The 27958-nt window shown below is 43.8% G+C and overlaps 1 protein-coding gene across 1 annotated transcript in view; it reads right to left on the reverse strand.

The window, feature by feature from the left end:
• LOC141074200 (espin-like) overlaps positions 1-26823 on the reverse strand; it is a 227786-nt gene extending 200963 nt beyond the window's left edge. Inside the window, exon 1 of the mRNA XM_073561754.1 lies at positions 26709-26823. Coding sequence (XP_073417855.1) covers positions 26709-26716 — 8 coding nt within the window. The 5' untranslated portion in view covers positions 26717-26823. The remainder of the gene's footprint in view (positions 1-26708) is intronic.
• Positions 26824-27958: the final 1135 nt, after the last annotated feature.

Here is a 27958-nt window from a genome sequence, read left to right on the forward strand (position 1 = left end):
GTATGTAGCATGTAGTATATATGTAGCATGTAGTATGTATGTAGCATGCATGTAGTATATATGTAGTATGTATGTAGCATGTAGTATGTATGTAGTATGTATGTAGTATGTATGTGGTATGTAGCATGTAGCATGCATGTAGTATGTATGTAGTATATATGTAGTATGTATGTAGCATGCATGTAGTATATATGTAGTATGCATGTAGCATGCAGTATGTATGTAGCATGCATGTAGTATATATGTAGCATATATGTAGTATGTATGTAGCATGTAGTATATATGTAGTATGCATGTTGCATGCATGTAGTATATATGTAGTATGCATGTTGCATGCATGTAGTATATACACTCACTGGCCACTTTATTAGGTACACCTGTCCAACTGTGTGTTAAGACTTAATTTCTAATCAGCCAATCACATGGCGGCAACTCAGTGCATTTAGGCATGTAGACATGGTCAAGACAATCTCCTGCAGTTCAAACCGAGCATCAGTATGGGGAAGAAAGGTGATTTGAGTGCCTTTGAACGTGGCATGATTGTTGGTGCCAGAAGGGCTGGTCTGAGTATTTCAGAAACTGCTGATCTACTGGGATTTTCACGCACAACCATCTCTAGGGTTTACAGAGAATGGTCCGAAAAAGAAAAAAAATCCAGTGAGCGGCAGTTCTGTGGGCGGAAATGCCTTGTTGATGCCAGAGGTCAGAGGAGAATGGGCATACTGGTTCGAGCTGATAGAAAGGCAACAGTGACTCAAATTGCCACCCGTTACAACCAAGGTAGGCAGAAGAGCATCTCTGAACGCACAGTGCGTCGAACTTTGAGGCAGATGGGCTACAGCAGCAGAAGACCACACTGGGTACCACTCCTCTCAGCTAAGAACAGGAAACTGAGGCTACAATTTGCACAAGCTCATCGAAATTGGACAGTAGAAGATTGGAAAAACGTTGCCTGGTCTGATGAGTCTCGATTTCTGCTGCGACATTCGGATGGTAGGGTCAGAATTTGTCGTAAACAACATGAAAGCATGGATCCATCCAGCCTTGTATCAACGGTTCAGGCTGGTGGTGGTGGTGTCATGGTGTGGGGAATTTTTTCTTGGCACTCTTTGGGCCCCTTGGTACCAATTGAGCATCGTTGCAACGCCACAGCCTACCTGAGTATTGTTGCTGACCATGTCCATCCCTTTATGACCACAATGTACCCAACATTTGATGGCTACTTTCAGCAGGATAATGCGCCATGTCATAAAGCTCGAATCATCTCAGATTGGTTTCTTGAACATGACAATGAGTTCACTGTACTCAAATGGCCTCCTCAGTCACCAGATCTCAATCCAATAGAGCATCTTTGGGATGTGGTGGAATGGGAGATTCGCATCAGGGATGTGCAGCCGACAAATCTGCGCCAACTGTGTGATGCCATCATGTCAATATGGTCCAAAATCTCTGAGGAATGCTTCCAGCACCTTGTTGAATCTCTGCCACGAAGAATTGAGGCAGTTCTGAAGGCAAAAGGGGGTCCAACCCGTTACTAGCATGGTGTACCTAATAAAGTGGCCAGTGAGTGTACAGTCATATGTAAAAGTTTGGGCACCCCTATTAATTTTAACCTTTTTTCTTTATAACAATTTTGGTTTTTGCAACAGCTATTTCAGTTTCATATATCTAATAACTGATGGACTCAGTTATATTTCTGGATTCAAATGAGGTTTATTGTACTAACAGAAAATGTGCAATCTGCATTTAGACAAAATTTGACCGGTGCAAAAGTATGGGCACCCTTATCATTTTCTTGATTTGAACACTCCTAACTACCTTTTACTGACTTCCTGAAGCACTAAATTGGTTTTATAACCTCATTGAGCTTTGAACTTCATAGCCAGGTGTATCAAATCATGAGAAAAGGTATTTAAAGTGGCCACTTGCAAGTAGTTCTCCTATTTGATTCTCCTATGAAGAGTGGCATCATGGGCTCCTCAAAACAACTCTCAAATGATCTGAAAACAAAGATTATTCAACATAGCTTTTCAGGGGAAGGATACAAAAAGTTGTCTCAGAGATTTAATCTGTCAGTTTCCACTGTGAGGAACATAGTAAGGAAATGGAAGAACACAGGTACAGTTCTTGTTAAGCCCAGAAGTGGCAGGCCAAGAAAAATATCAGAAAGGCAGAGAAGAAGAATGGTGTGAACAGTCAAGGACAATCCACAGACCACCTCCAAAGATCTGCAGCATCATCTTGCTGCAGATGGTGTCACTGTGCATCGGTCAACAATACAGCGCATGCATAACGCCTTTTTGTATGACCAAACAACTCAATCTTTGTTTCATCAGTCCACAGGACCTTCTTCCAAAATGTAACTGGCTTGTCCAAATGTGCTTTTGCAGACCTCAGGCGACTCTGTTTGTGGCGTGCTTGCAGAAACGGCTTCTTTCGCATCACTCTCCCATACAGCTTCTCCTTGTGCAAAGTGCGCTGTATTGTTGACCGATGCACAGTGACACCATCTGCAGCAAGATGAGACTGCAGGTCTTTGGAGGTGGTCTGTGGATTGTCCTTGACTGTTCTCACCATTCTTCTTCTCTGCCTTTCTGATATTTTTCTTGGTCTGCCACTTCTGGGCTTAACAAGAACTGTACCTGTGTTCTTCCATTTCCTTACTATGTTCCTCACAGTGGAAACTGACAGGTTAAATCTCTGAGACAACGTTTTGTATCCTTCCCCTGAAAAGCTATGTTGAATAATCTTTGTTTTCAGATCATTTGAGAGTTGTTTTGAGGAGCCCATGATGCCACTCTTCATAAGAGAATCAAATAGGAGAACTACTTGCAAGTGGCCACTTTAAATACCTTTTCTCATGATTTGATACACCTGGCTATGAAGTTCAAAGCTCAATGAGGTTACAAAACCAATTTAGTGCTTCAGGAAGTCAGTAAAAAGTAGTTAGGAGTGTTCAAATCAAGAAAATGATAAGGGTGCCCATACTTTTGCACCGGTCAAATTTTGTTTAAATGCAGATTGCACATTTTCTGTTAGTACAATAAACCTCATTTGAATCCAGAAATATAACTGAGTCCATCAGTTATTAGATATATGAAACTGAAATAGCTGTTGCAAAAACCAAAATTGTTATAAAGAAAAAAGGTTAACATTAATAGGGGTGCCCAAACTTTTACATATGACTGTATGTAGTATGTATGTTGCATGTAGTATATATGTAGTATGAATGTAGCATGTATGTAGTATGAATGTAGCATGTATGTAGCATGTAATTTTTTTTTTTTTTACATTCAACACATTAGCCGGATGATGGGACTACTACTGTCCCATCATTGGCTAATGTGTCAATCACTGTCATGGTAGCAGGCATCACCCGATGGGACTTGTAGTCCCATCGGACGATGCCTGCACAGACCCCCGAAGCCTGCACAGCCCCCCGGCAGGCCGGCACAGCCCACCGGAGCCTGCACAGCCCCCCGGCAGGCCGGCACAGCCCACCGGAGCCTGCACAGCCCCCCCGGCAGGCCGGCACAGCCCCCCGGCAGCCCGGCACAGACCACCGGAGCCTGCACAGACCCCCTGGCAGGCCGGCACAGCCCCCCGAAAGGCCCGTACAGACCCCAGAGAGGCTGTACAAGGGAAAAACAGGGTTTTTCTTATTCCGATACCGGAAGTCCCATAGACTTGAATGGGACTTCCGGTATCGGAATCGGCGATACCGATACTTTTTTTTAAGATCGGCCGATCCATTCCGATCCGATACTTTGAAGTATCGGACGGTATCGCTCAACTCTAATTGGTGGTCACTAAGGGGTTACACTCCTAATACTAAAAGGCCATTTTAAGAACCACAGAGAAAGAAACATTTGGGAATTAAAACTGATAAGGATATTAAATTCTTTGACACTAAAAATCAATTTAACATCTGGATTTATGACTCACTACATGGATACAATTTTCACCTCCACCAGACAGCCTCCAGCTAACTACGAAGAACATTCCCACCGCCTCTCCATTTGTATCTATTTTGATTTCCTTGGCTTATTTTTAGGAGGCATCACCCCCTCCCACCTCATGAACAAATGTCCTACTGTAATATCCCTTAAATAGTGCGCCTTTTTCTTATTACGGCAATTTATTTGTAATCCTGCCTGAAGAAGGAGCCTCTGTGCTCTGAAAGCTTGCAAACATATATTACAGGTGCTTCTCACAAAATCAGAATATCATCAAAAAGTTAATTTATTTCAGTTCTTCAATGCAAAAAGTGAAACTCACATACAGTATTATATAGTCATTACAGAGTGATCTATTTCAAGTATTCATTTCTCTTAGGCTATGTGCACACGTTGCGGAATTCCCGCGGTAACTTCCGCGGGAATTTCGGAATTCCATTCCTCGGGAAAATCGCATTTTAAATTCCCGCGATTTTCCCGTGGAAAAACTAGCGATTTGCAAGCGTAATTAGCTTGCAGAATGCTAGTGTTTTCCAAGCGATCTGTAGCATCGCTTGGAGAACTGATTGACAGGTTGGTCACACTCGTCAAACATAGTGTTTGACGAGTGTGACCAAAGTTTTACTATTGAGGCTGCCTATGCAGGATCAGTAGTAAAAAAAAATCTAAAGTTAAAAATAATAATAAAAAAAAAAAAAAATTGGATTATATTCACCTTCCGGCGTCCCGCGCAGCCTTCCCGGGCCTCAGCGATGCTCCCGTTCCCAGTAATGCCTTGCAAGACCTTTGATGACGTCGTGGTCTCGCGATACTGTAGCGATCTCGCGAGGAATAGGGACCGCTACATTATCGTGAGACCGCAACGTCATCAAAGGTCTCGCAAGGCATTACTGGGATCGGGAGCATCGCTGAGGCCCGGGAAGGCTGCGCGGGACACCGGAAGGTGAATATGACCCAATTTTTTATTTTTTATTCTATTTTTTTACAGGGATATGGTACTCACAGCCTGGAGGAGAGTCTCCTCTCCTCCACCCCCTGGGTACCATCCGCAAATGTTCTGCTTACTTTTCGCTTGGTGGGCACAGCCACATGCGGAAAGTAAGCACAACAATGCATTCCTATGTGGGCGGAATCCCCACGATTCCGCAAAATTAATGAGCATGCTGCGTATTTTTCCGCGATGCGATTCCGCCGCGGGAAAATCTGCAGCATTAGTACAGCATTGTGGAATCCCATAGGAATGCATGGGATGCAGTTTTTTTTGCATTTTCGCGGCAAAAACGTGTGTTAAAAACCGCCGCGAAAACAACACGACGTGTGAACGCAGCCTTAATGTTGATGATTATGACTTACAGCCAATGAAAACCCAAAAGTCATTATCTCAGTAAATTAGAATACTTTATAACACCAGCTTGAAAAATGATTTTAAAATCCAAAATGTTGGCCTACTGAAATGTACATTCAGTAAATGCGCTCAATAGTCGGGAGTCCTTTGGCATCAATCACTGCTGCATCAATGCGGCGTAGCATGGAGGTGATCAGTCTGTGGCACTGCTGAGGTGTAATAGAAGCCCAGGTTGCTTTGCTAGCAGCCTTCAGCTCATCTGCATTGTTGTGTCTGGTGTCTCTCATCTTCCTCTTGACAATACCCCATAGATTCTCTATGGGGTTAAAGTCAGGCGACTTTGCTGGCCAATCAAGCACAGTGACACTGTTGTTTGTAAACCAGGTATTGGTACTTTTGGCAGTGTGGACAGGTGCCAAGTCCTGCTGGAGAATGAAAATTCCATCTCCAAAAAGCTTGTCGGCAGAGGGAAGCATGAAGTGCTCTAAAATTTCCTGGTAGATGGCTGCGCTGACTTTGGTCTTGATAAATCAAAGTGGACCTACACCAGCAGATGACATGGCTCCCTAAACAATCACTGATTGTGGAAACTTCACACTAGACCTCATGCAGCTTGGCTTGTGACTTGCACCTTTTTTGCAGGAAAGCAGTTATTTGCCCTGGACCTGTGTCATGGACTTTGTGCAACTGCAGCAACAGACTGTTCCCGGGACAGGCAGTGCACATAGCATTTAAAGGGAGTGCTACCCTTAAAGGAAATGGGACGTTTTTTCCCCAAGGACTGTTGACCTAATGGAAGGGTCACATAACTGTAAATATGCTTGATACTGGTGGACGAAGCCGGAATACAGAACTTTTGGGAGTTACCTGAAGGACTGTGCATCAGGCACCCCTTTAGAGAGAAGGGACTCTCATTCGTCATCAAAAGAGACCTTGCTTGCATTGAGCAGCATATTTCTACATTAGTTGCCTTCCTGTGTGGAATATATTTTGTACATAATAAAGTTTTATGGGAGAATGGTCAGGGACGAGCATTGTTAAAGGGAGGAGGAATGTAAGGGGTGTACCGGGACCGTGTAATACTCCACTCTCTTCCTTGATGTAGATATTGCCTTGCAAGATATATACATACTTACTGTACATTTGTCTGCTATTACTAGGATATGTTGTATACTGTATATATGTGTTAAATAGGGAAAGCATAGTACCCTAGTCAGCCCACTAGAAGGGGTATGTAGTGTATATAGTTATTTAGGAGGAGCCAACCATGTATAATATACAGGGTTTTCCTTTTTAGAGTAGTAGGGCCATGGAACCCGTATAGGGCGGACAGCTCTGTAACGTTATAAGAAAGGAACCCAGCCATCCAGGACCCAGAGGGCCAGAAGTGCGGTGACGTAACAGCGGTGCCAACAGCAGTGGAAGAGAAGCTACAACAGAGGTCACAACAGTACGGGGACACAGGTCGCTCTACAATGTGGTAGTTCACTGCATGGGCAGATGCCCTCCTATCCAGGAAGAAACGGATGAGGGAACTCCTAGGTGTACTGAGTCTGAACAGGGAGAATGTTGCGGTACCAAATGATGGTACAACCGTACTGAAAGACGTTGGAAAGAGTGCAGGGAAAGTGAAGAATGTGGACAGTATGGAACCCTATGGTGACATTGTATCTAAAAAGGATGTGCTGTGCAAAGAAAGAAGAAAAGTTCTACGTTTTAAGTTGCAATTGGACTGTGTCTCTGTTTGTGCTCAGATGACCGGAGGGGGTCTTGAGAGGATCCTGAAGATGCGGATAATGGAGAAACAGGTACACTGACAATGGGACGTTCTTTGTATGTGATGGGAGACCAGGGTGCGCAAGACCTGACATTCTCAGCCACGACTACGGCCCTGGCGCTCCTTCACACTGCAACTATGGGCAAGGCAGCATCTGTGAGTACTGTGGCTAATGTTTTTGCAGATGACCATATTTTCGGTCCGAGTATAGCATAGCAAGTACACAATCCTAGTTTATTTACTATACAGGGACAGAGCCAGCACCTTGCAAACCCAGACAAGTGAGTAGGGGAAAAATTACAAACACACAATGTACTAAAAAATATAAATAATAATATAATAATCACATTAATGTGTGTATAAATGTAACAAAATATCAATAAGTGTGGTTGAACCAATCCCCCAAAGAAAGGATGGCAGACCATCCGGTAAAGACAAACAAAAAAATTACTCAAAGGAGGATAAGGATAGGAAATCCCATGGGATCGAACAAATGTACAACATGAATGATGATACAAAATAAAAAATAATAAATAAAAAATAATAATGAGTGGCACAATCTTTATATAAATAAAAATGCCTTTATTAAAATGTTGGCACAACAATGAAGTGCATTAAAAATGTACATATGTATGTATATAATAAAACAAAAAAAAATCTGATAATGACATATACAAACACATTAGCAATATGTTAATGGGAAATGGAAAAACCATTCCATAGCAAACAAGGCTTCATTAATAATCCAGGTAAAAAAGTGCATGTGTAAAGTGACACAAAAAATTGCATGAAAAAATTCATAAATGTGCCAAAAGTGCAAAAGTGCAGCTGTGTAAATAATACAAATCGCCCTAAGGCAGTGCAATTGAAACACAAAATGAAATACCTGTAAGCCAATGAACGCTATGTGAATTGTATAATGACGCGCCCCGACGCGCGATTCGGAAATAAAATCTCCTTCGTCAGGGGGATAGGCATCTATCCCCCTGACGAAGGAGATTTTATTTCCGAAACGCGCGTCGGGGCGCGTCATTAATTATACAATTCACATAGCGTTCATTGGCTTACAGGTATTTAATTTTGTGTTTCAATTGCACTGCCTTAGGGCGATTTGTATTATTTACACAGCTGCACTTTTGTACTTTTGGCACATTTATGAAATTTTTCATGCAATTTTTTGTGTCACTTTACACATGCACTTTTTTACCTGGACTATTAATGAAGCCTTGTTTGCTATGGAATGGTTTTTCCATTTTCCATTAACATATTGCTAATGTGTTTGTATATGTCATTATCAGATTTTTTTGTTTTATTATATACATACATATGTACATTTTTAATGCACTTCATTGTTGTGCCAACATTTTAATACAGGCATTTTTATTTATATAAAGATTGTGCCACTCATTATTATTTTTTATTTATTTTTTATTTTGTATCATCATTCATGTTGTACATTTGTTTAAACCCAGACAAGTGCCTAGTCACTAGATGCTGGGAGCAACTGCACATATGAGCCTGATCCATATTGTGCAGGTGCTGACCGTGTTGTACAGCTGGCACTCGATATTTAAATGCTGCAATCAGAGCTAGCTCCGATCACCACTGCTTGCTAAGGGCTCTTTCACACGTTCTGATATTTCCGGTACTGGAGATATGTGTACGTTTGTGTAATACTTGTGGCATACGTGTGGCAACCATGTGCCACATAAGTACCACATGCATCGGCACCTGGGAATCAGCATTACTGTTCGCACTGTTCCCCAGTGCTGGGTGCTGAAGACAGCTTGCATCATTCTCGCCTGCTTTCGCTGCAATCAGGGGATAATGTTGAGAATTGAATTCAGCTGATAAGGAGAGCAAGCGGTGACTAATGGGAGTATTCATCAGCTGCCAGCTGCGCTCTAAATAAAAAAAAAATTCATTAAAAAAATGGTGTGGATTCTCCTGTATTTTTGATGAATAGTCGGGCAAAACTGACAGCTGTGGGCTGCAACCCTCAGATGTCAGCTTTAGTAAGACTAGTTATCAAGAATAGAGGGTTTCTCACGTCCTATTTTTAATTATTTAAATAATTAAGAAAATCGGTTGACAACCAGCCAAGCTAAAGGAGACAGCTGGGGCTGGTATTCTCATGCTGGTAAGAGGCCATGGATATTGGCACCCCCAGCCTTAAAATAACAGCCCACAGCCACCCAGAAAAGGCATATTTATTAGATGCGACAATTCTGGTGCTTTGCCCAGCTCTTCCCACTTGCCCTGTGGAGGTGGCAAGTGGGGTTCATATCTGTGGGGTTGATGTCACCTTTGCATTGCCAGGTGACATCAAGCCCATGGCTTAGTAAAAGAGAGGGGTCTATAAGACACCTATCCATTACTAATCCTATAGTTGTATTGTAAATAAACACACAGCATGTATAAAGTCTTTTATTTTAAATATAAACAAAACACATTTATCCTTTTTTATTTAAAAATAAAAAACAGATATACTCAGCAAATGCCCATTCCATTGAATCCTGCGTCTTCTTTAATAAAACAAAAATAAAAAACAAATATATCTCTAACCTGTCCCACGTTCTGTCCCATTTCTGAGGATAGTTTCAACCTGGGCGGGGCCAAGATGCAACTGTCCAGCCTGAGAAACACTGGTGAATGAGCTGCTGCAAGCGCAGCATCAGTGACTAGCAATGATGTCATCAAGGTTACCGCAAGTCACAGGGACTGCGTTCCCAGCCAGTCTGAACTGCGGAGACCTAAACATCGTGAACTCATTGAGCTGAACAGCAATAAACTCACTTACTGTCACGATCCATGCTGGATTGTGACAGATAAAAGCACATTAGGGTCATTACACAGTGGTGTCTTTAGTTCTAGTTTTGCCCCCGGTGGTGGCTAGTATTATTACACGGGAATCACTAGCAGGTGTGATTGCTCTGGCTCTGGCCTATAAAGGAGAGACAGGTGGTCTCACTCACTGTTGGTGATATTGGTCATTTCCAACCATCCTTGGTGGAGGAAGGAGCTAGAGAAGAGTTCCTTGCAGCTCAGAGTCCTGGTGTGGAAGGAGCAACAGTGAGGAGTTCCTTACAGCTATTCAGGAGGAAAGCTGCACTCAGGTGCTGGACTCTGTTGCTGGGAGCAATAGCAACAGAGCAAAGCTAAGTGGTTTTTCCCTGTTTGCAACTTTCCTTATGTGTGTTTTAGTGCAGTGGTGATATTAGTTTCTGCACCGTCCAATTCATTAAAAAAGGGATAGGTGCAGGGCGAGCTAGGGTTTTTAGGTATCCTGCTCGTCGCCAGGTGCGGAACCTGCCTAGGGACCGTCAGAAGAGTAGAGACACTGACTCGGGAGTGCAGGAGGTCTCCACGTTCCCGTTCCCTATTGCAGGGCCTTCCATTGTATCGGTTTCCCTGGTGTTTCCCTTATCTCTGTAAATTCGCCCTGCTGGAGGCGGTGTATCCAGATACACGTGTAACTTTTGAAATTCGCCTGCTGGAGGCGGTGTATCCGGCTGCACGTTTCATTGTTTAAATTCGCCCTGCTGGAGGCGGTGTATCCAGGGTCACGGGTGTCATAGAAATTCGCACTGCTGGAGTACCTAGTCACCGTGACATCACACTTACTTTTTCTTACGGTGCTGAGGTCACCACAATTCAGCCTGGCTGGAAACGCACCCTCAGTGACCAGCGGTAACCTCGATGACGTCACTGACGCTGTGCTCGCTGCAACGTATTCGTCAGTGATTCTCATCCTGGATGGTCTCATCTTGGCACCATCCAGGTTGAAAACTATTTATCCCCAGACATGGATTACAGTGTGGGACAGAACGATGGACAGGTGAGGGATATAGTTGTTTAATATTTTTGTTTTATTACAGGAGACGAGGGCTTCAATTTAATGGGCGTTAGGTGAGTATACAGTGATACAGTGGGTACAGAAAGTATTCAGACCCCTTTAAATTTTTCACTCTTGTTTTCCTTGCAGCCATTTGGTAAATTCAAAAAAGTTCATTTTTTTCTCATTAATGTATACTCTGCACCCCATCTTGACCGAAAAAAAAACAGAAATGTAGACATTTTTGCAAATTTATTAAAAAAGAAAATTGAAATATTACATGATCATAAGTATTCAGAACCTTTGCTCAGTATTGAGTAGATGCACCCTTTTGAGCTAGTACAACCAAGAGTCTTCTTGGGAATGATGCAACAGGTTTTTCACACCTGGATTTGGGGATCCTCTGCCATTCTTCCTTGCACATCCTCTCCAGTTCCATCAGATTGGATGGTGAACGTTGGTGGACAACAATTTTCAGGTCTCTCCAGAGATACTCAATTGGGTTTAGGTCAGGGCTCTGGCTGGGCCTGTCAAGTATGGTCACAGAGTTGTTCTGAAGCCACTCCTTTGTTATTTTAGCTGTATGCTTAGGTCATTGTCTTGTTGGAAGGTGAACCTTCAGCCAAGTCTGAGGTCCAGAGCACTCTGGAAGAGGATTCCATCCAGGATATCTCTGTACATGGCCGCATTCATGTTTTCTTCAATTGCAACTATACGTCCTGTCCCTGCAGCTGAAAAACACCCCCATAGCATGATGCTGCCACCACCATGTTTCACTGTTGGGATTTTATTGGGCCGGTGATGAGCAGTGCTTGCATTTCTCCACACATACCGCTTAGAATTATCACCAAAAAGTTCTATCTTCATCTCATCAGACCAGAGAATCTTATTTCTCATAGTCTGGGAGTCCTTCATGTGTTTTTTTTTAGCAAACTCTATAAGGGCTTTCATATGTCTTGCACTGAGAAGTTTCTGTCGGGCCACTCTGCCATTAAGGCCCAACTGGTGGAGGGCTGCAGTGATAGTTGACTTTGTGGAACTACATCTCCTTACTGCCTCTGTGGAGCTCAGCCACAGTCATCTTGGGGTTCTTCTTTACCTCTCTCACCAATGCTCTTCTCCCACGATTGCTCAGTTTGGCTGGATGGACAGGTCTAGGAAGACTTCTGTTGGTCCCAAACTTATTCCATTTAAGGATTATGGAGGCCACTGTGCTCTTAGGAACCTTGAGTACTGCAGAAATTCTTTTGCAACCTTGGCCAGATCTGTACCTTGCCACAATTCTGCCTGAGCTCCTTGGCCAGTTCCTTTGACCTCATGATTCTCATTTGGTCTGACATGCACTGACTGTGAGATCTTATATAGACAGATGTGTGCCTTTACAAATCAAGTCCTATCAGTTTAATTAAACACAGCTGGACGCCAATGAAGGAGCTAAACCATCTCAAGGAGGATCACAAGGAAATGGACAACATGTGACTTAAATACGAGTGTCTGAGCAAAGGGTCTGAATACTTATGACCATGTGATATTTCAGTTTTTCTTTTTAGTAAAATTGCAAAAATTTCTACATTTCTGTTTTTTTTCAGTCAGGATGGGGTGCACAGTGTACAATAGTGAGAAAAAAATGAACTTTTTTGAATTTACCAAATGGCTGCAATGAAACAGAGTGAAAAATTTAAAGGGGTCTGAATGCTTTCCGTACCCACTGTAACTATGTTTTTTCTTTTTAAACTAAAAGGATAATTGTGTTTTGTTTTTATTTAAAATAAAAGACTTTATACTTGCTGTGTGTTAATTTGCAATACAACTATAGGATTAGTAATGGATAGGTGTCCTATAGACCCCTCTCCATTACTAAGCCATGGGCTTGATGCCACCTGGCAATACAAAGGTTACATGAACCCCACTTGCCACTGCCACAGGGCAAGTGGGAAGAGCTGGGCAAAGCGCAAGAATTGGTATATCTAATAGATGTGCCTTTTCTAGCTGACTGGGGGCTTCTAATTTTAGGCTGGGGGGGTCAATGTCCATGGTCCCTTAGCAGCCTGAGAATACTAGCCCCCAAGCTGTCAGCTTTAGCTTGGCTGGTTGTCAAAAATGGCGAGGGTCACATGCAGTTTTTCTCAATTATTTATTTAAATAATTAAAAATTATTGTTATTTGTCTTCAATTAAAATGTCACTAACTGAGAAATATTCATGTATGGCGGATGTGGAATAATGATTTGGGTCGTGAGTAGAGTTGAGCGAAACGGGTCGGTCAAATTCAAAATTTGCCGATTTTAGCTAAAGTCGGGTTTCGCCAATCGAAACTCGACCATAGCGTGAGGTCGGCCATGAGGTCACCGAGCCGAGCGCCAAAGTCGCGTTTCAAATAATGCTTCAAGCGCCTTTTCTCAGCTAATGATGGAGGACGCACACTGGGGGCAACGCGATGACATAGGCAGCGGCCACCACCATCTTAGAGAATGGCACTGAAGTGATTGGCTGGCTTTGTGTGGCGTCACAATGGCTATAAAAGGCCGTGACCGCCGACCGCCATCTTACTTCTGCCGATCTTAGAATAGGGAGAGGTGCTGCTGCTGATTCTGAATAGGGAGAGCGTTAGGCAGGGAAGAAGAAAAAAAAATTGCTTCTGCTGATAGCACTTTTCACTGTACAGTTAGCGCTGGTAGTGATTAAGCTACCTTTTAAGGCTACCTGATAGCTGCATTGCTGTGTGCACACTGCTGTTCAAACTGCTTTTTTCAAAGCACTCCAACTTTTATTATTTTGTTCTGGTGAGTTACCGAGTGTTCATTTTTTCACACACCGTAAAGCGGTGTACGCTCCTCACACACTACCGTGTACCGGCTGGTATCACGGACAAAGAGAAGCTATCTGGGTGTGACTCTGGAAAAACAAGCTGAGGAGATTTTCCATTTTTCCAGACCTACACCTTATAAAGCTGTCCGCTTTTCAAACAGTTTCGTATATCTGCTGTTTGATTACGGTCAAAACTAGACAGAGACAGCATGTGTCAGTCCGTATGAAAATAGACAGAGATTGACAATTTTCCATAAGTCACCGTTTAGAGCCGTCCAATTCTCAAACAGTAGTATTGTATATCTGCCATTCGCATTACAGTCACATCTATACAGAGTCAGCGTGTGTGTGTGACACTCCGTAAATACATATACGGAATTGTTAGTTACATAAAACAGGTATACAGCTGTACACTTCTGATACAGTTCCGTATATCTGCTTGTTGGATTATGGTCAAATACATACTGGGAGAGCGTCTGTGACTAACAAAATATATACGTAGATTTAATTTTTAATACACCTTACACAGCAGGACGCTCCTCATACAGTACCATCTCTCTGCTGGTATTTTTGGTACATTTTCCCAAACATGAGGGAGCATGGTGGAAGAGTCCACGGACGTGGGCAGGGGGGCGCAGCTGGTACTGATGGTGGTGGTGCACCGGCTGGTTCTGGCAAAAGCACAATAGCAGCTAAGGCAGGAGGAGTTGAGCCTGCGTTATTGTCTGGCCCAAGCGTCTGTGACTAACAAAATATATACGTAGATTTAATTTTTAATACACCTTACACAGCAGGACGCTCCTCATACAGTACCATCTCTCTGCTGGTATTTTTGGTACATTTTCCCAAACATGAGGGAGCATGGTGGAAGAGTCCACGGACGTGGGCAGGGGGGCGCAGCTGGTACTGATGGTGGTGGTGCACCGGCTGGTTCTGGCAAAAGCACAATAGCAGCTAAGGCAGGAGGAGTTGAGCCTGCGTTATTGTCTGGCCCAAGAAGGCCTGTAAGGTTCAATTTTCTTGGAGTAGGAAAACCGCTTTTAAAGCCGGAGCATCAGGAACAGGTTTTGGCGTACATTGCCGAAACAGCCACCGACTCTATTGCCTCCTCTTCTGAACGTTCGAAACCTGCAAGCACGGAGTAGTCAGTGCAGGGTTCTGGTCAGGAAAAACACCTTTCCTTGTGTCCTTCACCCCCTCCAAAAGTTAAGGATGCAGCAGCCCACACTTCAGATTACTCTATGGAGCTCTTTTCACATACCATGCCTGGGTTGTCCAGTCAAATAGTGAATTCCCCAGTCCAAGATAAATCTGACATGGAGGGCACTGATGCACAGCCACTGCTAGATGATTCTGCTGGTACATTGACCCAGAGCACTACATTGCCCTCGCAGTCTACTGAGCCAGAATCTGACCCTGATGAAATTCAGGTGTCCTGTTATGAATGGGTCACCCAGGAGGAAAACAAGACCAAGCCAAGTCACAGAAAACCAGAGAGGTTGGTAACTACGCGGATTGCAGATCCCTGATCCTAACCACACAACCAACAGCAGCCGTGGAGCGTAACTACGATGATTCTAGACGCCTCGTCACAGCCGGACTAAATAAGCCTAAAGCAAGAAAAGGGGAAATCTAAAACTGCCCCAGAGCAGACCCCAAAGGAATAGACAGCCCCCACACATGTACTGACGGTGAGACAAGATGAAAACACGAACACAGGTAGGAAAATAGGCTGAGCAAATGATGGGGCCCACACTAACTAGAAAGGACAGGAAAGGAAAGATACTGTCTGCAATCACGCCAAAAAACCCTGCAAAAATGTCCAACACTTCTGATAGCAAAAAAAACCCTGAAGTCACTAGACTTCTCCCACTATATCAGCACTCTGGCATATTCTGAGAACAGAGCAAAAAGAGGCCAATCTAATAAGGGACAAAAAGCAAACTGGCAAATACAGTGACATAAGAGTGGAAATTCATCACAGCCCCAGCCAGGGCTGGCTGACCACACAAAAAACTGAATAGACCAAACCAAATCAAATGTGAACATTAGCAAAGACAACTTAGCTTGAGAAGACAGGAACTGAGCTGGAAACTAAGACCTCAGGAGGCAGGAAAAAATCACCAGCATGGGAATAGGGAGTCGGCTGTCTTAAATCCAGTCTGAGACTCCAGATGTCCACTCCTCTTCCTCATTATCAGGTGGCAGGTCTCTGTTAATTAGATCAGCTTCATTACCTCCTGCCACCACCAGAGGGAGCCTGGAAAGAGAACTCACAACTCCTCTGTCAGCACAACCAGCTCCCTCACCAAAAACCAGAGGCAGACCAGAAAATGAGTTTACAACAGAGCCTCTTCCCGCATACTATACCACCTTACATGGTGACACAGAGGAAGGTAAAGAGGAAGGTGCAGATGACTTTGAAGAGGAGGTGATGGATGACCCAGTTCTTGACCCAGATTGGCATCCATTGGGGGAGGAGGGTGGCGTTGGCAATATTTCAGATAAGGAGAAGGATCCACAGCAGGCATTGACATTGCAGCAGCGGTTATCTGGCAGACTCGTAGCTGTCCAGAAACGTGGAACAAAAACTAAAAGAGTTGCAGGACAGCTTGGCCAGACGGTCAACTTATTACAGCGTGCAAGGCACAGAAAATGTATACCATAGCAGGAAGAGTGCAGTGTGGCACTTCTTTGTCCAAAATCCTACTGATGAGGCAAAGGTTACCTGTAAGAAGTGCGGAAGGACCTTTAGCCGAGGTAAACAACTCAGAAATTTGAATACCAGTTGCATGCTTAGACATTTAATCAACATGCACTTGCAAGCGTGGACGGACTACAAAACCTCAGGTAGCACATGTGCACCTGCTCCGAGTGAAGGTAGTCAGCAATGCTCCATCGCTTCCCCCACTGTAAGACCACCGCCACCGTTAAGCACACCACAAGCACTAAATGTGGAGGTTTCGTCGCAAGGCCAAAGCACTCAGGGAATCACAATGGTTTTGCAACACAAAACTGAATCTAGGCCATCACCACCAATACCATCACCAACTCCCTCTCACTCCGTCCGGTCCACCGCTACTTCCCCCATATGCAGCTCTCCAGTCCAGCTCACCCTACCAGACACTCTGAGTAGGACAAGAAAGTACTCATCCTCTCATCCGCGTACACTGTGTTTGAACGCCTACATTGCCAAACTAATCTCATTAGAGATGATGCCATACCGTTTGGCTGAAAGCGAAGCTTTCCGCGAGCTCATGGCCTACGCTGTCCCACGCTATGACCTACCCAGTCGGCACTTTTCTCGAAAAGCCATCCCTGCCCTCCACCGGCATGTGAAAGACCGAATTGTCCATGCACTAAAACAGTCAGTGAGTGGAAAGGTGCACCTCATAACAGATGCATGGACCAGTAGGCATGGCCAGGGCCGTTACGTGTCCATCACTGCGCACTGGGTTAATGTGGTGGATGCAGGCTCCACAGGGGACAGAGGCGGTGGAACAGTGCTGCCTAGCCCATGGTATAGGAAACAGTTGGCTTTCGACTCTCCTCCTCCTCCATAAGCGAAAGCTCATCCACAGAGTACAGTCGCACGAGCACTACATCCGTAGCTGGCAGTGTTGCACACGAGGTGTCCCACTATCGAACAGCTAGTGGTAAGCGTCAGCAGGCTGTGTTAAAGTTGATGTCTTTGGGCGACAACAGACACACCGCGGAGGTACTGGCCGACTACTTGCAGCGACAAACTGAGTCATGGCTGGGCAGTGTACATCTTGGGCCAGGCAAGGTAGTCAATGATAACGGTCGTAATTTTGTGGCAGCCATAGCCCGTGCAAAACTCACACACATACCTTGCCTGGCTCACACTTTGAACCTGGTGGTGCAGTACTTCCTTAATAATTATCTGGAGTTAACATCCCTGCTCCATAAGGTGCGAAGACTGTGCTCGCAAATCCGTCGCTCAAACGTACACTCCACTCGTATGCAGAAGCTGCAGCGATTGCTCCACCTCCCCAAGCACCGCCTAATCATAGACGTTGCAACAAGGTGGAACTCCACCCTACACATGGTTGAGAGGCTGTGCGAACAGAGGCAGGCTGTAATGCATTTGTGGGAGGATACACGGGCAGGCAGTTTGGGGGAAGACATGGAAATGTCGGGTGTGCAGTGGTCAAAGCTGAAAGACCTCTGTAAAGTCCTTCAGTGTTTTGAGGAATGCACACGGCTGGTAAGCGCAGATGACGCCATCATAAGCATGAGCATCCCACTTATGCGTCTGCTCATGCAAAGTTTGACGCACATTAAGGATCTTGCGTCTGCAGCGGAGGAGGAACAGGAGGAGGAGGGAAGCCTTGCTGACAGTCAGCTATTGTTTGGTCAGGAAACTGTCCTGGACGAGGTGGAGGAAGAGGAGGAGGAGGAGGAGGATTATTTTGGGCAGGAGGATGCTTCTCAGGGGGCAAGAGAAAATGTTGGTGCTCCAAGGTCAGGTACATTGTTTGTGCGTGACTGTAGGATGTGGATTTGCCAGAAAGTGCTCCTCCACCCAGCAGTGGCAGTGCATTATTGACACCTGGAACATTGGCCCACATGTGCGATTATGCCTTGCGGATCCGAAAAAGGGACCCCCGCATTGCCATAATGATGAAGGATGACGACTACTGGCTAGCCAGCATCGTTGATCCACGCTACAAAGGCAAATTACGCAACATCATGCCACAGGAGAACCTAGAGATAATATTGGCTAACAAACAAGCAACTCTGGTAAACCGTTTGTTTGAGGCTTTCCCAGCACACAGCAGCGATGCTGGTTCTCCCACGAGTCGTAGTGGGCACAATGGAAGAGGTGTTCGTGTTGCACACAGCTGATGTGGCGTTGGAGACAGGGGCTTAATGACCATGTTGTGGAATGATTTCTCAAGTACCGCTCACACGACTGCTAATACTGCATCGATTAAAAGTGACAGGAGACAGCAGTTGTCAACTATGGTTACAAACTACTTCTCCTCCCATATCAATGTTCTCCCTCACAGGTCATTCCCCTTTGACTATTGGGCCCCTAAACTGCACACATGGCCTGAATTGGCACACTATGCCTTACAGGAGCTCGTTTGCCCTGCTGCTAGTGTGCTATCTGAAAGAGTCTTCAGTGCTGCTGGATCAATCCTGACAGAAAAAAGGACCCGTTTGTCGACCCAAAATGTTGATGATCGAACCTTCATTAAAATAAACCATGCATGGGTTTCAAAGGATTTTGTCCCACCGTCCCCTGATGACACATACAGTGCCTACAAGTAGTATTTAACCCCCTGCAGATTTAGCAGGTTTACACATTCGGAATTAACTTGGCATTGTGACATTTGGACTGTAGATCAGCCTGGAAGTGTGAAATGCACTGCAGCAAAAAAGAATGTTATTTCTTTGTTTAATTTTTTTTTAAATTGTGAAAAGTTTATTCAGAGGGTCATTTATTATTCAACCCCTCAAACCACCAGAATTCTGTTTGGTTCCCCTAAAGTATTAAGAAGTATTTCAGGCACAAAGAACAATGAGCTTCACATGTTTGGATTAATTATCTCTTTTTCCAGCCTTTTCTGACTATTTAAGACCCTCCCCAAACTTGTGAACAGCACTCATACATGGTCAACATGGGAAAGACAAAGGAGCATTCCAAGGCCATCAGAGACAAGATCGTGGAGGGTCACAAGGCTGGCAAGGGGTACAAAACCCTTTCCAAGGAGTTGGGCCTACCTGTCTCCACTGTTGGGAGCATCATCCGGAAGTGGAAGGCTTATGGAACTACTGTTAGCCTTCCACGGTCTGGACAGCCTTTGAAAGTTTCCTCCCGTGCAGAGGCCAGGCTTGTCCGAAGAGTCAAGGCTAACCCAAGGACAACAAGGAAGGAGCTCCGGGAAGATCTCATGGCAGTGGGCACATTGGTTTCAGTCAATACCATAAGTAACGTACTCCACCGCAATGGTCTCCGTTCCAGACGAGCCCGTAAGGTACCTTTTACTTTCAAAGCGTCATGTCAAGGCTCGTCTACAGTTTGCTCATGATCACTTGGAGGACTCTGAGACAGACTGGTTCAAGGTTCTCTGGTCTGATGAGACCAAGATCGAGATCTTTGGTGCCAACCACACACGTGACGTTTGGAGACTGGATGGCACTGCATACGACCCCAAGAATACCATCCCTACAGTCAAGCATGGTGGTGGCAGCATCATGCTGTGGGGCTGTTTCTCAGCCAAGGGGCCTGGCCATCTGGTCCGCATCCATGGGAAGATGGATAGCACGGCCTATCTGGAGATTTTGGCCAAGAACCTCCGCTCCTCCATCAAGGATCTTAAGATGGGTCGTCATTTCATCTTCCAACAAGACAACGACCCAAAGCACACAGCCAAGAAAACCAAGGCCTGGTTCAAGAGGCAAAAAATCAAGGTGTTGGAGTGGCCTAGTCAGTTTCCTGACCTTAACCCAATTGAAAACTTGTGGAAGGAGTTCAAGATTAAAGTCCACATGAGACACCCAAAGAACCTAGATAACTTGGAGAAGATCTGCATGGAGGAGTGGGCCAAGATAACTCCAGAGACCTGTGCCGGCCTGATCAGGTCTTATAAAAGACGATTATTAGCTGTAATTGCAAACAAGGGTTATTCCACAAAATATTAAACCTAGGGGTTGAATAATAATTGACCCACACTTGTATGTTTAAAATTTATTAAAATTTAACTGAGCAACATAACTTTTTGGTTTGTAAGATTTATGCATCTGTTAATAAATCCTGCTCTTGTGTGAAGTTTGAAGGCTCTAACTTATTTGCATCTTATCAAACCTGCTAAATCTGTAGGGGGTTGAATACTACTTGTAGGCACTGTAGGTTGCCAGAAAACTGCCTCGCTTTTGTCCTCCTCTTCCTCGGACTTGCCCAATTCCGCCATTTGCAGCAGCTGAATGTCCAGCCTACACATCAACATATGCCATTTTTTAAACCTCCCTAACTGGGCTGCCCACCCCCCCCAAGGGCTGGGGTCAACACCTGGCGCACCCGGGCAAGTGCCGTTGCTCTGAACAGGTGGATGGGCCCACTGATGGCCGACGGCACTGGCACAGGGCCCCTCATAGTACAATACAGTGTCTCTGACTGTGGGGGGCCCACTCGCCATCAGATACACCAGCGTACTATGAGGGGCCCTGTGCCAGTACCGTCGACCACTAGTGTGCCCCCCCCCGCTTGGTCATGGCCACAGCACTTGCAAGTTGCAATACTTATCTCTCCCTGCTCCACCGCTGTGTAGTCTGGGCAGTTAAATCCTTCACAGGGATGGCCACTAGAAATTTGGTGTATTGATCGATGATTGTTAAGATGTAGCTATGGCCTGTCCTGCTGGCCTCTACCTTCAGATGATCAATGGCTACCATTTGTAATGGACGTCAACTTACAAGCAGATGCAGTGGTGCTTTATGATCACCTTTCACCGTTGTGATAGTCACAGACGTGTGACATTCCTGCCACCATTTTTCAATGTCTCCTCTCATGCTAATCCAATAGAATCGCCTACGGCCTGTGGCTTCTGACTTTTGCACTCCAAATGACACATCATGATAGGCAGTGAGGACCATGTCTACATCTCTCCCTGTGATCACAATTTGATGGAGATGAGTAACGGTGATGTGATCCACGCTACTGCGACAAAGCAATCCTTTCTTCACAAAGAACCGTTTTCGCTGTCTCCACAGACACAGTAATTGAGGGTCTGCATCGCCTCTGCAACATCTACCGGGAGGTTTTCCCAGGATGAGTAATTCCCAAATTTCTGCTAACACTCGACTTTCCGTCTGTACTTGTATCCATGTAGTTTCCAGTAGCGGAGAGTCTGGACTGGCTTACTGAGATTGAAATATAAACGAATATTTAAAAGTACCACAACACTGTATACTGTTGTACACTTCGAATACCTTTCCCTTTTTCTACTTTTTAAATTCTGGTGTAATACATGGTGAGCCTGTGAGTTGTCTGTGTCTGACTCCGGAAGTATAGACGAAAATTTACAATTACCCCTAGACTGGATACACCTGGTATGTGCTGATACACTGACCTTTGTTCAAAATTTTTTATTACGGTATCATCCATTGTGAGTGAGCATGTGTGGTTTATGCCTTCATATTAAATACGGTGAATCGGAGATACCAATTTTTACCCTATACTCGATACAGCTTGTATCTTGTTATACAGTACCTTTGTTCGACATTTAGTATTACGGTCAAATCCATACTGAGTTGGCGTCTTAGAGTGACTACGGGACTATGTATATGGAGATTTCAATTGTACCTTATAATATATATACTTGCTATCTTGTTATCCAGTACCTTTTTTACAACATTTTTTCTTATGGTCAATCCCAGACTGAGTGAGTGTCTGAGGGTGACTCCGGAAATATATACCGAGATTTCAAATTTGGCCAACACTGTATACAGCTGTACGCTTCTGCTACAGTAACCTTTTATGCTATTTAGATTCTGGTGTAATCTATAATGAGCCTGTGAACGTCTGTCTGTTACTCCAGAAATATATTTGGAGATTTAGGATTACCCCAACACTGTATACAGCTGTACACTTGTATTACATTACCCATTTACAGCTTTTCATATTCTTGTGTAATCCATACTGGGCCAGTCAGCGTCTGTGTATGACTCATGAAATATATACGGAGATTTACTGTTATCCCTAGACTGTATAGAGCTGTATGCTTCTGATACAGTACCATATATCTGCTGGTATTTTGGGTCCATTTTCCAAAACATGAGGAAGCTCTATTGCCTCCACTTCTGAAGTTTCAAAAAATGCAAGCACTGAGTCGTCAGTGCAGGCTTCTGGTCAGGAGCAACCCCTTTCCTTGTGTCCTTCACCCACACCAAAAATGAAGGATGTGGCAGCACACACTTCAGATTACCCCATGGAGCTCTTTTCACATACCATGCCTGGGTTAATTAAAAATGGGGCCCATCAATAGCGCTCAAAGGCCATGTGCACACGATGCAGATTTGCAGCGTTTCCGCAGCGGATTTTACCGCGCAGAAACGTTGCATATCCGCATTGTGATGTACAGTACCTTTAAAATGAATGAAAAAAAAAAAACGCTGTGCAGACGCTGCGGATTTTTCCGCGCGGTTTTCCTGCGGTACAAAATCCGCAGCATGTTGCTTCTTTTGTGCGGTTTTCTATCTCCCCTGTTACCAAATCCGCAGGGGGAAGACCGCAATGGAAAACCGCACAAAATCCGCATGAAAACCGCGTGAAAAATGGAAGAAATCCGCAGGAAAAATGCAGGTCATTTGACCTGCGGTTTTCTTCCATTCTGCACGGAAAAATCCGCAGGGCTCAAAACTCCGTCTGCACTCAGCCAAAATGTCTGTGTATTCCTGACACAAACAAAATCTATATATGTAGGACCTACCCCCTGTAAGAAGAAGTTAACGCGAAACGTGAGTCCAGCGAGACCTCCTGCAACCAGGTCATGTATACCCTTTCTAATTAGAATACAATTTATCCTCCTCCTCCCTTCTGTACAATGCTGTTTCACTATTTATAGTACTTGAGTAGCATACTTGCACATTTATGATTATATACTATGGTTTTATCATAGCATTATCTTTTAAGCAGATATATATATATATATATATATATATATATACAGTGGGGAAAAAAAGTATTTAGTCAGTCAGCAATAGTGCAAGTTCCACCACTTAAAAAGATGAGAGGCGTCTGTAATTTACATCATAGGTAGACCTCAACTATGGGAGACAAACTGAGAAAAAAAAATCCAGAAAATCACATTGTCTGTTTTTTTTTTCATTTTATTTGCATATTATGGTGGAAAATAAGTATTTGGTCAGAAACAAAATTTCATCTCAATACTTCGTGATATATCCTTTGTTGGCAATGACAGAGGTCAAACGTTTTCTGTAAGTCTTCACAAGGTTGCCACACACTATTGTTGGTATGTTGGCCCATTCCTCCATGCAGATCTCCTCTAGAGCAGTGATGTTTTTGGCTTTTCGCTTGGCAACACGGACTTTCAACTCCCTCCAAAGGTTTTCTATAGGGTTGAGATCTGGAGACTGGCTAGGCCACTCCAGGACCTTGAAATGCTTCTTACGAAGCCACTCCTTCGTTGCCCTGGCGGTGTGCTTTGGATCATTGTCATGTTGAAAGACCCAGCCACGTTTCATCTTCAATGCCCTTGCTGATGGAAGGAGGTTTGCACTCAAAATCTCACGATACATGGCCCCATTCATTCTTTCATGTACCCGGATCAGTCGTCCTGGCCCCTTTGCAGAGAAACAGCCCCAAAGCATGATGTTTCCACCACCATGCTTTACAGTAGGTATGGTGTTTGATGGATGCAACTCAGTATTCTTTTTCCTCCAAACATGACAAGTTGTGTTTCTACCAAACAGTTCCAGTTTGGTTTCATCAGACCATAGGACATTCTCCCAAAACTCCTCTGGATCATCCAAATGCTCTCTAGCAAACTTCAGACGGGCCCGGACATGTACAGGCTTAAGCAGTGGGACACGTCTGGCACTGCAGGATCTGAGTCCATGGTGGCGTAGTGTGTTACTTATGGTAGGCCTTGTTACATTGGTCCCAGCTTTCTGCAGTTCATTCACTTGGTCCCCCCGCGTGGTTCTGGGATTTTTGATCACCGTTCTTGTGATCATTCTGACCCCATGGGGTGGGATTTTGCGTGGAGCACCAGATCGAGGGAGATTATCAGTGGTCTTGTATGTCTTCCATTTTCTAATTATTGCTCCCACAGTTGATTTCTTCACTCCAAGCTGGTTGGCTATTGCAGATTCAGTCTTCCCAGCCTGGTGCAGGGCTACAATTTTGTTTCTGGTGTCCTTTGACAGCTCTTTGGTCTTCACCATAGTGGAGTTTGGAGTCAGACTGTTTGAGGGTGTGCACAGGTGTCTTTTTATACTGATAACAAGTTTAAACAGGTGTCATTAATACAGGTAATGAGTGGAGGAAAGAGGAGACTCTTAAAGAAGAAGTTACAGGTCTGTGAGAGCCAGAAATCTTGATTGCTTGTTTCTGACCAAATACTTATTTTCCACCATAATATGCAAATAAAATGAAAAAAAACAGACAATGTGATTTTCTGGATTTTTTTTTCTCAGTTTGTCTCCCATAGTTGAGGTCTACCTATGATGTAAATTACAGACGCCTCTCATCTTTTTAAGTGGTGGAACTTGCACTATTGCTGACTGACTAAATACTTTTTTTCCCCACTGTATATTGTTTGTGTCAGGAATACACTAAGACATTTTGAGCACTATTGCATTTTATTAATTTGTTTATCTGTTATTTTTTCTGTAACTTATTTGAGGAGTGGTATATATACATACATTATTCTATTTTCTACGCTGTTATAAGTTCTGTATAACAAAAATTATAGCTTTCATGAGAAAATAAATTTATCTTCCTTATGGTTCATTTAAGTATCTATAGTGTAATTTAGCATTAATGCTCATATATTATGGATATAATGTCCTGACATTTTATAGATGCTTTCTAGTTCAGTTTGAACGTTAGGATTAATCCATTATTCACACACTGATTGGAAAATAACTGGTTTCATATCCATTGAACCATATAAGCACCAATTGTACCAGATAGTACTTTTTTGTATTAGTATTTTTTTTTATGTTTTTTCTCTTTTTTTATTTACTTTGATCATTAGCTCATTAATTGGGTATTACTGATCCTGTGTTTTCAGGTCCATTTGTGTGTCTACCCACTAAATTAATAGAATTAATTTTTACCAATTGTTTGTCAATAATGTTAATAAAGATTGAATTTTAAATTTATTTGGCATATACTTCTTGTAATTTATAGGTTTAATGGTATTTTGGAAGTGCCTTATGAAATTAGGTCACCCCTTTATGGTTTTTGTGTTCTAGTCGTGAGGTATTTTTGCTGAGCTTTTGGAGTGGAAACTAAGCAGAAACTCCAATGTTTCAATTCATCATTGCATTTTTGCGGGCGTGAATATATTTCAACTAGAATACCTCTCAAATCTCACATTAGTTATCTGAAAGGTGCATATATGTTTATTCTCCTTAACGATGACACTGCCCTTTACCACCACATTTTGACAGGACCACATCCCGTCTTCACTTTGATTGTAATGTACCTGGACAGAATCTGATTTACTATAACAATGTCCAGCCTGAGAGATCCAGATAAGCTCTATCATGAGATGTCACACTGCACTGCCACACTTATTGATGACAGATGCTCTGATTGTCAGCTATTCATGGACATCGATGCCGGCAGACGCTGCTCTGGTTGGGTTGTGTAACCTGCTGATAGAGGCAATATAACATCATCTATAAATATTATCGGAGAAAAGGAGGCTGCTCTAGTCACACCTTCACTGGAGACTCCCTCCCAACACACAATACACCAAAATATGAAGACAAAATCACGCAGAATGAGGCATATATTATCCTGTAAAATGGTGACGGACACTATTAAAGTTTATGGGGTTTGTCAAACTCCATTTCAGCACTATTTTTGTTCCTGTGTTCCTACAAACATCACATGTAAACCCAGCCTTAGCCACTGCTATTCTACAGCTAGAATAGTAACTCCAAGTAATCAATGTCTTCCATTCATAAGACTGCAGATCTGTATGTGTGCACAATGTCAGGAAGGCACTATGAACAAGATAAGAAAAGAGAAGCCAGCGTTGCCAAGGTCAGAACGCATAACATAAAGTGCATTTGCACATAACATCTAACTGTATTCAAAATGAGATATTTAGCAAAAAAAAAAATTGATCAATTCAATTGAGCCACCCCGCCGCGCCAAGGCAATCTCATGTGGGGGGTCCTACTCTACATTTTTAATAAACACTGTGCCATTACGGCCTCCTAGATACATTAAAAGCAAGACCACTTTAAATGCAATCCTTACCTGAGCATTTCTGGATCGCTCCCATGATGCCAGAAAAGGCAAGTGCGGATGAAGGCCAACCAGGTCTGAATAGCGACGTGTCAGGTTTTAGCCTCCACACATTGCCTGACCAGCAAGCATAGATGAAGGGCAATGCAGGTTCAGATACAGGTGCACAATTATATAAAGCTTGGGGCAGGGTGGGGCTGCTGTGTATGTGTGCACAGCAGCCTAGATCCATCACAGTGAACACAGAAAAAATGGCGAACACAACCCAGCGCGCACGGCAACAGTGGTGGTCAGCCACATACCAATGTACAAAAAAAGAAAAGAGAAGCCAGCGTTGCCAAGGTCAGAACGCATAACATAAAGTGCATTTGCACATAACATCTAACTGTATTCAAAATGAGATATTTAGCAAAAAAATTGATCAATTCAATTGAGCCACCCCGCCGCGCCAAGGCAATCTCATGCGGGGGGTCCTACTCTACGTTTTTAATAAACACTGTGCCATTACGGCCTCCTAGATACATTAAAAGCAAGACCACTTTAAATGCAATCCGTACCTGAGCATTACTGGATCGCTCCCATGATGCCAGAAAAGGCGCGCTGGGTTGTGTTCGCCATTTTTTCTGTGTTCACTGTGATGGATCTAGGCTGCTGTGCACACATACACAGCAGCCCCACCCTGCCCCAAGCTTTATTTAATTGTGCACCTGTATCTGAACCTGCATTGCCCTTCATCTATGCTTGCTGGTCAGGCAATGTGTGGAGGCTAAACCTGACACGTCTGCATTCAGACCTGGTTGGCCTTCATCCGCACTTGCCTTTTCTGGCATCATGGGAGCGATACAGAAATGCTCAGGTACGGATTGCATTTAAAGTGGTCTTGCTTTTAATGTATCTAGGAGGCCGTAATGGCACAGTATTTATTAAAAACGTAGAGTAGGACCCCCCACATGAGATTGCCTTGGCGCGGCGGGGTGGCTCAATTGAATTGATCAATTTTTTTGCTAAATATCTCATTTTGAATACAGTTAGATGTTATGTGCAAATGCACTTTATGTTATGCGTTCTGACCTTGGCAACGCTGGCTTCGCTTCTCTTTTTATGAACAAGATAAAGCTGCATGCATGAAATCTGTAAGTAGACACATTGAGACACTTTGGTTCCAATTGTACTCTGAGTGTCACCATACAGTAACTAAGTGAAATACCGTTTCTCCCATTGGAAGCAATGCTTCTACAGTAGACGAGAATGAATGCATAATA

Source organism: Dendrobates tinctorius, unplaced genomic scaffold (assembly GCF_039654945.1).
Source record: "Dendrobates tinctorius isolate UK_male_01 unplaced genomic scaffold, ASM3965494v1 ptg000326l, whole genome shotgun sequence".
NCBI lineage: Eukaryota > Metazoa > Chordata > Amphibia > Anura > Dendrobatidae > Dendrobates > Dendrobates tinctorius.